Source organism: Papaver somniferum, chromosome 9 (assembly GCF_003573695.1).
Source record: "Papaver somniferum cultivar HN1 chromosome 9, ASM357369v1, whole genome shotgun sequence".
NCBI lineage: Eukaryota > Viridiplantae > Streptophyta > Magnoliopsida > Ranunculales > Papaveraceae > Papaver > Papaver somniferum.
The window spans coordinates 130,958,180-130,972,653 of NC_039366.1; the positions used below are offsets into that span (position 1 = coordinate 130,958,180).

General features: G+C 36.9%; 1 protein-coding gene across 1 annotated transcript; it reads left to right on the plus strand.

Moving 5' to 3' along the window:
* The first annotated feature begins 307 nt into the window (after nucleotides 1-307).
* On the plus strand, nucleotides 308-12,242 carry LOC113312590. The gene is made up of 3 exons (XM_026561334.1): nucleotides 308-440; nucleotides 730-818; nucleotides 11,751-12,242. The coding sequence occupies exons 1-3, from the start codon at nucleotides 308-310 to the stop codon at nucleotides 12,240-12,242; spliced, it is 714 nt and encodes a 237-aa protein (XP_026417119.1).
* Nucleotides 12,243-14,474: the final 2,232 nt, after the last annotated feature.

Consider the following 14,474-nt stretch of genomic DNA (forward strand, 5'->3'; position numbering starts at 1 on the left):
TAATGGAGTTGAGTAATGGGTGGATATTTGCCTGAGATGGAAGGGAATGAGGACACTGTGACGATATGGTGTTATGATCTCGAGAGAAAGAAATGGCATGCGTTGATGGGGTCGTAGTGATCAATGGTGACTAATGGGAGAAGAACGGAGCTCGAGATAACACAGCTGGGAGCTGGGATATAATGCTGTGATGGTGGGATTGTTGTTTGGTGGAGAAACTTTATAATTGATCAGTAATGAAGTTAGTAACAGCAACGATGGTTAAGAAGAAGTTCAGGAAGGAAGTGGTGATCGAGTTCGCTGTAAGATGGATGGTTCTGTAGTCGATGGTGATTATGGCAGCGATGGAGAAGATATTAAGATGCTGCCATTAATACTGGCAGTGAACGAAGTGATGTTACCATGGGAAGAATGGCTTACTGTCATGGCAGTTGATGGAGGTTTGAGCTTGATCGATTCTTAACGAAATCAGAAGATTATAATTCTCCGGAGAGCCTGGTATACGTGGAAGGGCTGTGGTCGAAAAAAAAATCCAGGGAGTTTGGAAACTCACGATTACCAGACTTCCCGTGAGATGAATGGCCGGCAAAGTAAAACTCAGGGACTTCTATTTTTCACGGAGCAAGAAGTGGTCATGGGAGTTCAACGAGAAAATTAAAATTCCGTAACTTTATTTTTTGACGGTGGCTTAACGGTCCGTGATTCTGACGGGAGTAAACAAAAATCCAGGGGAAATTATTTTTCATGGAAGCATGTATGTCCGTGGGTTTGGATTAGGGTATACTGTCAGTTCCATGGAACTGACAGTTGAGGCGAAAGTAATTGAGCTGGACTTCACCAGTTTGTGCGCAAGCCCAACAGCTATTTGGGGACTTTGGCTCGACCAGACTTTGGCCGAGAGTCTTGTTTTGGAATTGTGGCTAGTATTTGGCAACCGTTTTGCACGGGATTCGACGCACGAGCACATCAATATTTGGGACACCAACATAAGAGATATTTCTATCTTTTAATCTTTTATCAAGTCATTGGAGAGGAGAACTCAAGAGAAGAAAAGTTACGGTTTGGAGCTATTTCTATCACCGTAACTATTTCTTTACCATTTTATCATATGAAACTCATGAGTTTTGTTAGTACCATGAGTAGCTAAACTTCTTAGTGATTGGGGATGAATTCAAAGTTCTAGACATGATTTGAGTTATTATATAAATCTATTTTGAAGTTCTTCAATGATTATTAATTGTTTATACTAATTAGATACTTATGATTGATTGATAGATTGTTTAGGTGGCCAACTGAATTAATTTGTTGATTCAATTAAATGCTAGTATTGAGTTAGGAGATAAGTAATAGTCGAATAATTCATACAAAAGTAGAGAACACAAGACCTTGCAGAGGGATTCTGTGTAGCGATTGTGTGTGTAAACAACACTAGAAAGTGGACCTTGAGCTAAAAGTCTAACTACTAGGATCAATCTATAATTCACAAAAGATAAAGCATTTGGACAAATTACACCTTGAGTGAGCTACTACTAGGTGGTTTCGAAGAATAGAATCTGGTATTGGAGATCTTCCGTACCCAGTGATATAAGGAATTTAGGGGATAGCACTGAGCTAGCTGTTATTCCATGGTTGGTAATAATCTGTGATTAATTGTATTAATGGATGAATATAATAACTTGATGACGGTTTAGTAACGAAGAAGGATTCCCTGATCATGTTTCTCTCCATTGCTTGCAATCTTAATTACTTTTAATTGCTTTGTTATTTACTTTGTTCCAAAATCTAAAACAAACCCCCCATTGTGACACTTTTTGACAACTAAATCTCCTTTTTCTTCGTGGGAACGAATCTTATTTTCTACTATATTATTCATTAGTAAAGTAGAATATAAGTGAATTAATTTGAGTACCTACGACACGCATCACCAACTCATTGAGAACACGTTCCAGATCATGCCTAACTCGCTGAGTACGCAGATTTTCCAAAACCAACCCAACAGAACTCTATGTATTGCTCCAACCACTGTTTCATCAGATGTCCACGATGCAGCCCAAGTTTGTCGAAACAAACGACTATACCAATCCTGTTTTGTAGAAGCAAACTGGTTCCAATCCAAATCCAAGATTTAATCTCTCTCAAAACTCCCCAAAATCCTTCACGCAAATCTCGGGTTTTTGTAACTTCCCTGTTTTCTTTGAATCCGAGTATTGAGCCCAACTGGATTGAATCCAACACCCATATAACTCCTGTTCTGTCAAATAGAGTAAACCCAAAGATTTTCAGCGATTGAATCTCCTGAAAACACGTTCAATTCACAAGCCCTAATTTCTGCAGATGAAAGCCAAGTTTTCCCACCAAAAACAAAATTTGAAATGAAGAAGGTCACCCCTTATCCAGAGTGTTTGGGTGCCGATAGTAATTAGTGTACCCCTTATCAAATGAGGTACCCCTTACCCAAAATTGGGAGTCCTAATAACACGTGTCCTACGGGTGCCAAAATCAACTTTTCGAGTCGAATTTCCCAAAAATGCCTACGAAAACATAAAATACCAAAATTATTGAAAAATCGAGTGCCAACAATATATAGTGTTAGAGCATTGCTCGGTAAAACTCGCATGCGTTACTATCTCAAGCATGTTTGTCAATGTTAGTGATCAAAACTATAAGTCTTGATTTTTAGTCTCTTATAGCTAACTCTCGAACTAGGATAGTAAGTGTAGTTGAGCTCAAGGACTTCATGGAGATTCATCATACAAGTAGAAGATCTACTCAAGGAACCGGTGGAACTTCTCGACAAAAAGGTATGTGGAGACTTGAACTTATCTGTCACTCAAAAGTCTATCTATTCTGTCTCCTACTCTTTGAGACAAAAGTCGTATGCTATATATATAGACTAGATCATACACATTTGGTATTTCGAGCCGAGTATACCTCACCAATCTATATCTCGAAATATGTGTTGGTAAGCATTTTGCTTCGACCAAGTTTATCTTTACCTAGTGACGAAAATCATGAATGTTTTAATCACTTTGAAAATTGCTTTGACGAGAAATAGTGTAACAACTGTATAACGTCCTCTAAGAATGTTTCAATGATTGGAATGAGAGTTTAGATTACATAACCAATGGATTCCTTGAAACGAAGTTTTCGAACTTTGTTGATCAAGAGAACCGGAAGTATGGCAAGTGCCAAGTCCGCGAACTCAGTCCGCGAACTGCCGAAGTTCTCAAACCCGAGAATTTCTGCTGGAGTTAACAAACTACTTGCGTGAGCCAAGTCCGCGAACCCAGTCCGCGAACCGGCGTGGTTCTCGAACCCGAGAATTTATGCTGGAGTTTGTAAACTATCCGGTGTCTTAAGTCCGCGAACCTAGTCTGCGAACTTGAGAAGGTTATATATCTAAAGATGATTTATGAACTTAATCTTTAAAGACTAAGGAATGCATTTTCAAACCGTGGCTATTAAAGTTCATGAACCGATTCGAGTGAATCAAATCATCTTTGCATCAATTGTGTCTTGTGTAGTTACATAAGATTTCCTTGCAATTGAACAATTCTCTTAACTAGTTCATTTGAGTCAATTGAACTTGTTATGGTGAAGAAGAACATGGTTGGTATGAAACGCTCATATGGTTAACCTCTTTGGGTAGACTATTGTTGAACCAACAATGTACACGTTTGGGTGCGGTTAACAAACCTAGAAGCGTGCAGTCATTTGTGTATGACAAGCTAAGTTTTCGATCGAACGGTTGAGAAATATTAGCTTGAATATAAATCAGGTTTTCATCTAACGGTGGATATTGATTGCTTTGTAACTAAGGAAAAACCCTGATTTGAAAAGCTATATAAAGGAGACATCTAGTATTGTGCAAAACTAATCCCCACACCTTACGTGTGATACTAGTTTGCGTGCTAGAGTCGTTTCTCATTTAACCTTTGGTTTTCTTCTTCTAAAACCAGGTTAACGACTTAAAGACTTCATTGAAATTGTGAACCCAGACCGATACTACTTTTATCGTAGTTGTGTGATCTGATCTTGCATCTTCTATCGTAACAGTAAAACATATTGATTGGCTTGAGATCGTGAGAGTTCTCCGATAGGCAAGATATAAAAAGTAATCACAAACACCTTCGTCTCATCGTTTGTGATTCCACGACATCTTGTTTCGCTACCATACGATTAAGATTGTTGTGAGGTGATTGATTAATCTAGGTTGTTCTTCGATAATATAAGACCGGATTATCAATTGGTTCTTGTTCACCTTGATTATTATCAAAAGACGGAACAAAAACTTTTAGGGTTTTTTTGTGGGAGACAGATTGATCCTTTGATAGACTTGTCTGTGTGAGACAGATTTGTTTATTGTTAAAGCCTACGATTTTGGGTCGTAGAACCTCTTAGTTGTGGGTGAAATCACCTAAGGGAATCAAGTGTGCAGTATCCTGCTGGGATCAGAGGCGTAGGGAGTACAACTGTACCTTGGATCAGTGGGAGACTGATTGGGGTTTAACTATAGTCCAGTCCGAAGTTATCTTGAAGTAGGCTAGTGTCTGTAGCGGCTTAATACAGTGTGTATTCAATCTGGACTAGGTCCCGGGGTTTTCTGCATTTGCGGTTTCCTCGTTAAAAAAATTCTGGTGTCTGTGTTATTTCTATTTCCGCATTATATTTGTTTATATAATTTAAATAATACAGGTTGTATGTTTGAATCAATCAATTGGAAATCCTACCTTTGGTTGTTGATTGATATTGATTGATCCTTGGACATTGGTCTTTGGTACCGTCCAAGTTATTCCTTGTATTTGATTATAGACTCGCTGATTTCTATTAGCTTGAGTGAATCTAAACAAGAGAGAGATATTAAGTTCTTGAGATACTTTTACCTAGATTGAGTCTAACTGTCTAGTTGATTCTCTAGAAAGTGTTTCGGAGTTAGTCCATACAGATTGCTAAGCGAAATATTAGCTGGTGTTGTTAGACCCCCTCTTTTTCAATAGGTATCAGAGCAGGCAAACACGTTCAAGACCTTACAAGTCTGTGTTTGTAGCAATCTAACTCTATGGACAGTAGTGTTATCTCAATAAATGCACCACCAGATCCAGGGATTTCAGAATTCTCTTCCATGACTGATTTTAATAAAATCTGTAGAAGAAATTCTATATAACCTCCACCAGGTTTAAAATCCCTTGAAGTGTTTTCAGGGCTTGAAAATAAGCTTGAGAGCTTATCTCTTGATGTTGAGTTATACCTCCAGAAAGAGCAAGAATCTCTTGACGGGCTTAATCAAGTTATGATGAATAATATTCATGTTGAGGTTGATATTGATTTACTAATCAGTGAAAGCAATGCTCCTCCTCTGTGTAATCCAATTAGTTGTGATAAACTAAACGAATTACAAGAGGATTTTAAATCTCAGTTATCTGAGTGTATCACCTCAAAGCATGAATTGATTCGTTTCTCAATTCCTGATACTTCCTATCAATATAGTGGTATTGTCTTCTTTTATGAAGAATCTGGGACGTCTCTTTTTATCAAAAGAGTTTCCCTTCACAGTACTAAAAACTATCTGCAGAAACTGTTTTTTATAAGTTGGAAAACAAGAAATCAGAAACACAAATCTTTTTGGGTTCTCTTGAAGTTCTTTGATAGACTTATAAAAACAGTTCCTTGGGTGTTTCTCAACACTACAAGATTTAAGAGTTGTTGGAAAGAAACTCTTTCTTGGTGCCATGGTGAGCAAGACATTGTTCACCTCAACACAACTTGTTTGTGTTGAGAGTGCATCCTCACCAAGAAATGCGCTTCTATGTCTACGGTGAGGGAAGCACAACAACTGGGGCGCACAGATTATATTTGGTAAGGTTGAAGAATTCAATTGGACTTTTCTAAAAAGGTATGTCGATAAACTTAAGCAAGTTTTATGTTTTTATTACTTGTTTGAGTACTTATAATGATCTATGTACCTTGCTTATCGTTTATTTCTACCTAACTTGATATGTGTTTAAGGTTCTTAAATGTTTAGGTTTGAAAATAATAGCTCGGGATGTTTGGACTCCATGGTACACTTACAAAGTATGCATAACATCGTTTAAAACCAAAATCCATGGGTTTAAGTTCGCAAACCCCGTCTGCATACTGTGAAAATTCGTTTGCAAACCCGTATGCATACTTGACGTCGATATTCGGTAAACTTGTTTTGGTCGTAATTTCTTCGTACGAACTCGGAATGAACTCATTCTTTTTGCATTCTCTTCCTATTTGATTTATATTCAAAATGAAGATGAGAATTTCTGAATTTGGATGAGTTAAGATTGGTATTTGTCCTGACTCTTGTTTTTGAGTATTTTTCTCCGTTTCGTTGCACTTGTTCCACTTCTCTTGAACTTGGGCACTTGTATCCTTGGAGTACTAATTTTTTAGGCTAATTTGTAGATTTTAAAAGAATTTTGTTGGTGAATCACAAAGAAGGAAGTTCAAGAATGGAAAGTAGTACGCAGTGCTATGGAATTCTTTAATGTTCACAATCATCCTATGTGAACTATGGTGCATGGTCGTTATTGACTTTGTATGTTCTTTTTTGTTAAGAAAATATTTTTATACGCCTTTGGTAGCTATTCTTGGTATAAATCCGGGCAAAAAAGATTTATTCTACCCTCTAAGGACAAATCATCTTATATGTGCATTACGAGTTTGTCTTGATGCTAGGATACTTTTTATGAGAATTTATTCTTGTTTTTGAGAAGGATTACTAGAGTTTGGAATAGAAATTATTGTGATTACACATAGCTATGTCCAACGTTTTCATCTTCTTGTGTTATTTTTAGGTTTATTGGTATAAAATTCTAAAAATATTTGGAGGATGATGTTTTTGCAGTATTAATCTTTATGATTTGTGATATTGCAACTTGTTATGGGATATGTATGTTTACGTCCGTGAACTTTTTTGTCCCATATTCTTGTCAAAAGTAAATTCGTTCATGATCGATACTCATGTATTGGTTTAAGAATGAATAGACTTTTGACAAATACAAAAGTTAAGCCTATATTGTCAACCCTTGACGGAAGATAGGTTAAAACCTTTTGTATCCAAGGATTATTGCTATTGTATGTGCTTGTGCAAAATAATGAATCCTTGTGTATTCCACGGTATAGATCTTCATTGATCCATCGTTTTTGTATTACCGTGAGGCTCCGTAATGTGTCTTATGTTGAGCACGATACAACTAAGTTTATTATTCTTGATTAGCTTTGTTGGTTGTTCCGTAAGGTACGTTATATTGAGCATTTAGAACTAAATTAATCATCTTGTTTGGTTATTTAGTTAATGCTCCGTAAGTTTTCTTATGTCGATCAAAAAAAATTACAATTAAATTGATTACATTTGTGATTAGTTTGATTTTGTATTCCAATTAGATTAATTATGGGATCTCTTGTAATTAGTCTAGTTGAGTTTTCATATATTCCATGAGTTTTTCTTGTGTTGAGTATATGAACGGCTATCTTAATCATTTTTTAATGGTTATATTAGTCGTTGCTCCGTAAGTTTACTTATGTTGAGCACAATGAATTAAATTGATCACTTTTGTGGTTAATTTGATTATGTATTCCGATTAGATTATTCATGGGTTTACTTATGAATAATTTGATTGAGTGTTGGATATAAAAATCATTCTCATGGTTTTGGTGTCCAATAAAATTCTTCGTTTCTCTTGAAATTAAGGTCGCTCGTTGTTGTTCCCTTGGGAATGACATAAAATGGGGGAGAGTTCTTTTGAACTTGTGCTTAATGGTCATATCTTGAGGAGTGTGCGGCTGTGGAATTTTAGAGGGGTTATCTTGTATCTTTAAACTCCTTGATGAATGATGTTAGCTTCGGCTATATGATTGCATCTAAATAAGATGATGTGTGTTTCATTCTCTCAGTCATGAAATGTCTCTTACGGAAATTTCATTATGATCCCGTTCTTGTACCTTTGCCAATTTTATTGACAAAAAAAGGGAGAATTAATGTGTAGTTCACACTACAAATACAATATGGTTTTATGATCATTGTGTAAGGGGAGTGGTTTTCATGTGAGATGGAGTATTGACTAAGGGGGAGTGATACATATCACCATAGTATTATTTTTGAAGTTGTGATACAATTGGACTGTGACACTATATAATAATACTATGACACTGTATAAAAATGATCGAGACCGATGCTTTCTTATTGTTATAGCTACGGATCTTCAACAACGGTGATGCTAAACTTACAACCTTTGGGATCATTGGAGTACTTGAAAGTGACGAAGATTTCGAGGAATGTTGAAGATTAGACATGTGGAATAGGATCTACTAAAGTTTCATTATATTTTTTGTATTCCATATATATTGATAGTTTTGTCACTAAAATTGACAAAGGGGGAGATTGTTAGAGCACTGCTCGGTCAAACTCGCATGCGTTGCTATGTCAAGCATGTTTGTCAATGCTAGTGATCAAAACTATAAGTCTTGATTTCTAGTCTCTTATAGCTAAGTCTCGGACTAGGATAGTAAGTGTAGTTGAGCTCAAGTACTTCATGGCGATTCATCATATAAGTAGAAGATCTACTCAAGGAACCGGTGGAACTTCTCGACAAAAAGGTATGTGGAGACTTGAACTTATCTGTCACTCAAAAGTCTATCTATTATATCTCCTACTCTTTGAGACAAAAGTCGTATGATATATATATAGACTAGATCATACATATTTGGTATTTTGAGCCGAGTATACCTCGCCTATCTATATCTCGAAATATGTGTTGGTAAGCTTTTCGCTTCGACCAAGTTCATCTTTACCTAGTGACGAAAGTCATGAATGTTTCAATCACTTTGAAAATTGCTTTGACGAAAAATAGTGTAAGAACAATATAACGTCCTCTAAGAATGTTTCAATGATTGGAATGAGAGTTTAGATTACATAACCAATGGATTCATTGAACCGAAGTTTTCGAAATTTGTTGATCAAGAGAACCGGAAGTATGGCAAGTGCCAAGTCCGTGAACTCAGTCCGCGAACTGCCTAATTCTCAAACCCGAGAATTTCTGCTGGAGTTGACAAACTACTTGCGCGAACCCAGTCCACGAACCGGCGTAGTTCTCGAACCCGAGAATTTCTACTGGAGTTTGTAAACTCTATCCGGTGTCTTAAGTCCGCGAACCTAGTCTGCGAACTTGAGAATGTTATATATCTAAAGATGATTTCTGAACTTAATCTTAAAAGACTGAGGAATGCATTTGCAAACCGTGGCTATTAAAGTTCATGAACCTATTTGATTGAGTCAAATCATCTTTGCTTCAATTGTGTCTTGTGTAGTTACATAAGATTTCCTTGCAATTAAACAACTCTCTTAACTAGTTCATTTAAGTCAATTGAACTAGTTATGGTGAAGAAGAACATGGTTGGGTGTGGTTAACAAACCTAGAAGCGTACAGTCATTTGTGTATGACAAGCTAAGTTTTCGATCTAACGGTTGAGAAATATTAGCTTGAATCTAAATCAGGTTTTCATCTAACGGTGGATATAGATTGCTTTGTAACTAAGAAAAAACCCTGATTTGAAAGGCTATATAAAGGAGACATCTAGTATTGTGCAAAACTAATCCCCACACCTTACTTGTGATACTAGTTTGCGTGCTAGAGTCATTTCTCCTTTAACCTTTGGTTTCTTCTTCTAAAACCAGGTTAACGACTTAAAGACTTCATTGGGATTGTGAAGCCAGACCGATACTACTTTTATCGTAGTTGTGTGATCTGATCTTGCATCTTCTATTGTAACAGTACAATCATATTGATTGGATTGAGATCATGAGAGTTCTCTGATAGGCAAGATATAAAAAGTAATCACAAACACCTTCGTCTCATCGTTTGTGATTCCACGACATCTAGTTTCGCTACCATACGATTAAGATTGGTGTGAGGTGATTGATTAATCTAGGTTGTTCTTCGGGAATATAAGACCGGATTATCAATTGGTTCATGTTCACCTTGATTATTATCAAAAGACGGAACAAAAACTTTTAGGGTTTTTCTGTGGGAGAAGATTGATCCTTTGATAGACTTGTCTGTGTGAGACAGATTTGTCTATTGTTAAAGCCTGCGATTTTGGGTCGTAGAAAATCTTAGTTGTGGGTGAGATCAGCTAAGGGAATCAAGTGCGCAGTATCCTGCTGGGATCAGAGGCGTAGGGAGTACAACTGTACCTTGGATCAGTGGGAGACTGATTGGGGTTCAACTATAGTCCAGTCCGAAGTTAGCTTGAAGTAGGCTAGTGTCTGTAGCGGCTTAATACAATGTGTATTCAATCTGTACTAGGTCCCGGGGTGTTTCTCCATTTGCGGTTTCCTCGTTAACAAAATTCTGGTGTCTGTGTTATTTCTATTTTCGCATTATATTTGTTTATATAATTGAAATATTACAGGTTGTGCGTTTGAATCAATCAATTGGAAATCCGACCTTTGGTTGTTGATTGATATTAATTGATCCATGGACATTGTTCTTTGGTACCGTCCAAGTTATTCCTTGTGTTTGATTATAGACTCTTTAATTTCTATTAGCTTGAGTGAATGAAAACAAGAGAGAGATATTAACTCCTTGAGATACTTTTACCTAGATTGAGTCTGACTATCTAGTTGATTCTCTAGAAAGTGTTTCGAAGTTAGTCCATACAGATTGCTAAGCGAAATATTGGGTGGTGTTGTTAAACCCCCGCTTTTTTTTATAGTATTGAGATCAAATTGGACACAAAAATGTGTCTATCAGGCTCAACCAAAATTCAAAAAATAGAGGATTTTGGCAAAATATCATTTTGGGGCTACTCTATAATTGGTAGTTATATGAACTATCTTGACTACCGATTATGGTAGGATTTCGGCAAACACGTATACTGTATAATCGGAAGTCAGGATAACTTTATTTACTACCGATTATAGGCTCAACCAAAATTCAAAAAATAGAGAATTTTTGCACAATCTCATTTTGGGGCTACTCTATATTCGGGAGTTAAATAACTTAAATTCACTACCGATTATTTTCCAAAGGTGTACTTTAATCGAGGGTCAAGATAACTTTATTAACTACCGATTATAGGATAATAAAAATTCAAAAGATGGAGGATTTTATTTTGGGGATACTTTATATTCGGAAGTTATATAAACTAAATTGACTCCCGATTGTAAAGTTATCTACCGATTGTGAAGGGTAGTTCGGCATTAAAAAAAAGGGAGATAAGGGATGGCTATATTTTATGTTTGGGTGACCCTTTTTTGTCTTATGTGTCGCCCCTAATTCTTTTGGGGTCGCCCCTAAAAATGCTAGGTTGTTTTTATCAACCTTCAAAAAGAGAAGGTTGAACAAATCCCCCTCAATACTGTAACCTTTAGAGATAAAAGAGTGTGGATACCATCTAAGGATGGTAACTTCAATACGAAATCTGCTTATTCTGCGCTAAATGTTAGCTGTGACATCACTAACATTAACTTATGGATGGTTGTGTGGAAGTGTAAATTACCTGCCATAATTCATCTATTTGTTTGGAAAGATTTGAAAGGATCTCTTCCGGGCAGAGAAATTCTTCATAAACGTATCCACATATTTGATTTTAGTTGTACAAGATGCAATTTTAAATTTGAAGCAATTATACATACCTTAGTAACCTATAATTATCTTATTAGAGTTTGGAGACTTGGAAATGTACAAAATACTCGGTTTCAAAATTTTACCTTTCACCAGTGGATTAGATTTTGGATTCAGCTAAATCCTTATAAAGATGCGTCTAATAGAGCCGATACATTCTCATTGATTGCATGCTTGATGTGGTTCATCTGGGAAAGTCGAAATGATTTAGTACATAATGTGAAATCAGAAGAACCAGCTATTATTCTAGCAAGAGCAAAGTCAATGATGTTGAGCTCTATCAAAATCCCATCGTTACAGGGAATATTTGCAATCTCTCCACCACAACCAGCTTCACCTTGGGTGGTTCCACCTAAGGATTGGGCCAAGATAAATACTGATGGTGCTTGGAACCCAAATTCTCTGAACGGGGGAATTGGTTTCATTCTTAGAGATTCAAACTATAAATTTGTCTATGCTCGGTCAACTTACTTAGTATGTTTTTCTGCAGAAGAAGCAGAGACTATATCAATTAGTGATGCTTTGATGGTGGATTTGGAGAAGAGACTTGATCCAATCATTGTTGAGAGTGATGCATTGGCTATTTAACAAGAAGACCTTCATGGGAGTCCAGATAACCTATTGTCTGTTACAGGATATTAAAACCTTAATTTCCAAATTTAAGTTTATATTATTTGTATTTGTTAACCGTTTTTTAAATGGAGTTGCTTACAATCTAGCACAATGGGCTAAACTAATGTCAGGCATATGCCTGGAGAAAATGACTTCCGTAAAATGTTTCTATCATGCACAAGTTTCATTTTGTTCTTATACTCCTTCGCACTATCGTAAGCATCTATACGAATCTCGTCCAACTCATTGAGCTGGAGTTTCCTATGGGCTCCTGCCTCGTCAAGTGAAAAATTTAGCTGCTTAACAGCCCAATAAGCTCTATGTTCTAACTCAACAGGTAAGTGACATGCCTTGCCATAAACAAGCCGATAAGGCGACATTCCAATGGGGATCTTAAACGCAGTACGGTAAGCCCATAAGGCATCAGTAAGCCTAGACGACCAGTCTTTCCGATTAGGATTAAATGTTTTCTCTAATATACGTTTTATCTCCCTATTGGAAACCTCTACCTGACCACTAGTCTGTGGATGATACGGGGTAGCTATCTTATGTGTAATACCATATTTCTTCATCAGAAGCTTAAAAGGCCCATTACAAAAGTGCGACCCTCCATCACTAATTATAGCTCGTGGTGTACCAAAACGTGTAAGTATATTATTTTTCAGAACTCAATCACAACCCTATGGTCATTGGTTTTACACGCAGCCGCCTCAATCCACTTAGAGACATAGTCTACGGCGACAAGGATGTATAGGTTACCAAAAGAATTAGGAAACTGACCCATAAAATCAATACCCCACACATCAAAGACCTCAATAATTAAAATAGGGTTCAAGGGCATCATGTTCCTACGGGAAATGGTTCCTAATTTCTGGCATCGTTCACAAATAACGCAGTAACTGTGGGAGTCTTTAAACAACGAAGGCCAATAGAATCCACACTGCAATATCTTAGCAGCAGTTTTCTTAGCACTAAAGTGACCCCCACAAGCATGATCATGACAAAAGGAAATAATACTGGATTGGTCACTCTCAGGTATACATCTCCTAATAATCTGTTCTGGACAATACTTAAACAAATAAGGATCATCCCAAAAGAAGTGCTTAACCTCAGCTAAAAATCTAGAACGATCTTGTTTACCCCAATGTTGGGGAATTCGACCAGTAACAAGATAGTTCACTATATTCTCATACCAAGGTAATTGGGTAACAAAGAACAATTGTTCATCAGGAAAGCTATCCCTTATAGGAAGGGAATCATCTGGGGAACTAACAACTAGCCTAGACAAGTGATCTGCTACAACATTTTCGGCACCCTTTTTGTCTCTAATGTCTGGAGAAAACTCTTGCAACAACAGAATCCACCTAATCAATCTAGGTTTAGTATCCTTCTTAGACAAAAGATATTTTAAAGCAGCATGATCAGTATATATGATGATCTTAGAACCTAAGAGATAGGGTCTAAACTTGTCTAAGGCAAACACAATGGCTAATAGTTCCTTCTCGGTAGTGGTATAGTTCAACTGGGCATCATTCAGAGTTTTGCTAGCATAGTAAATCACATGAAGTAACTTATTTTCTCGCTGACCTAGCACAACACCAATAGCATAATCTGAAGCATCACACATGATCTCAAAGGGTAGGTTCCAGTTGGGTGCCTGGACTATGGGGGCGGTAGTGAGTAATGACTTAAGCTTCTCAAAAGCCTCTAAACAAGCATCATCAAAGACAAACTTAACATCTTTTGCAAGCAAATTGCAAAGAGGTCTAGACATCAAGCTAAAATCCTTAATGAAACGACGATAAAAACCAGCATGCCCTAAGAATGACCTAATATCTCTTACGGTTTTTGGGACCGGTAAAGTTTTAATAAGGTCAACTTTGGCTCTATCTACCTCTATACCCTTTGAAGATACAATATGCCCTAGAACAATTCCTGAACGAACCATAAAGTGACATTTCTCCCAATTAAGCACTAAATTCTTTTCCTTACACCTAGTCAAAACTAATGACAAATGATGCAAGCACTCATCGAAAGACGAACCAAACACTGAAAAATCATCCATAAAGACCTCTAAGAACCGTTCTACCATGTCAGAAAATATGCTCATCATGCAACGCTGAAAAGTCGCAGGGGCATTACATAGCCCGAAAGGCATGCGTCTATACGCAAAGGTACCAAAGGGACAGGTAAAAGTGGTTTTCTCCT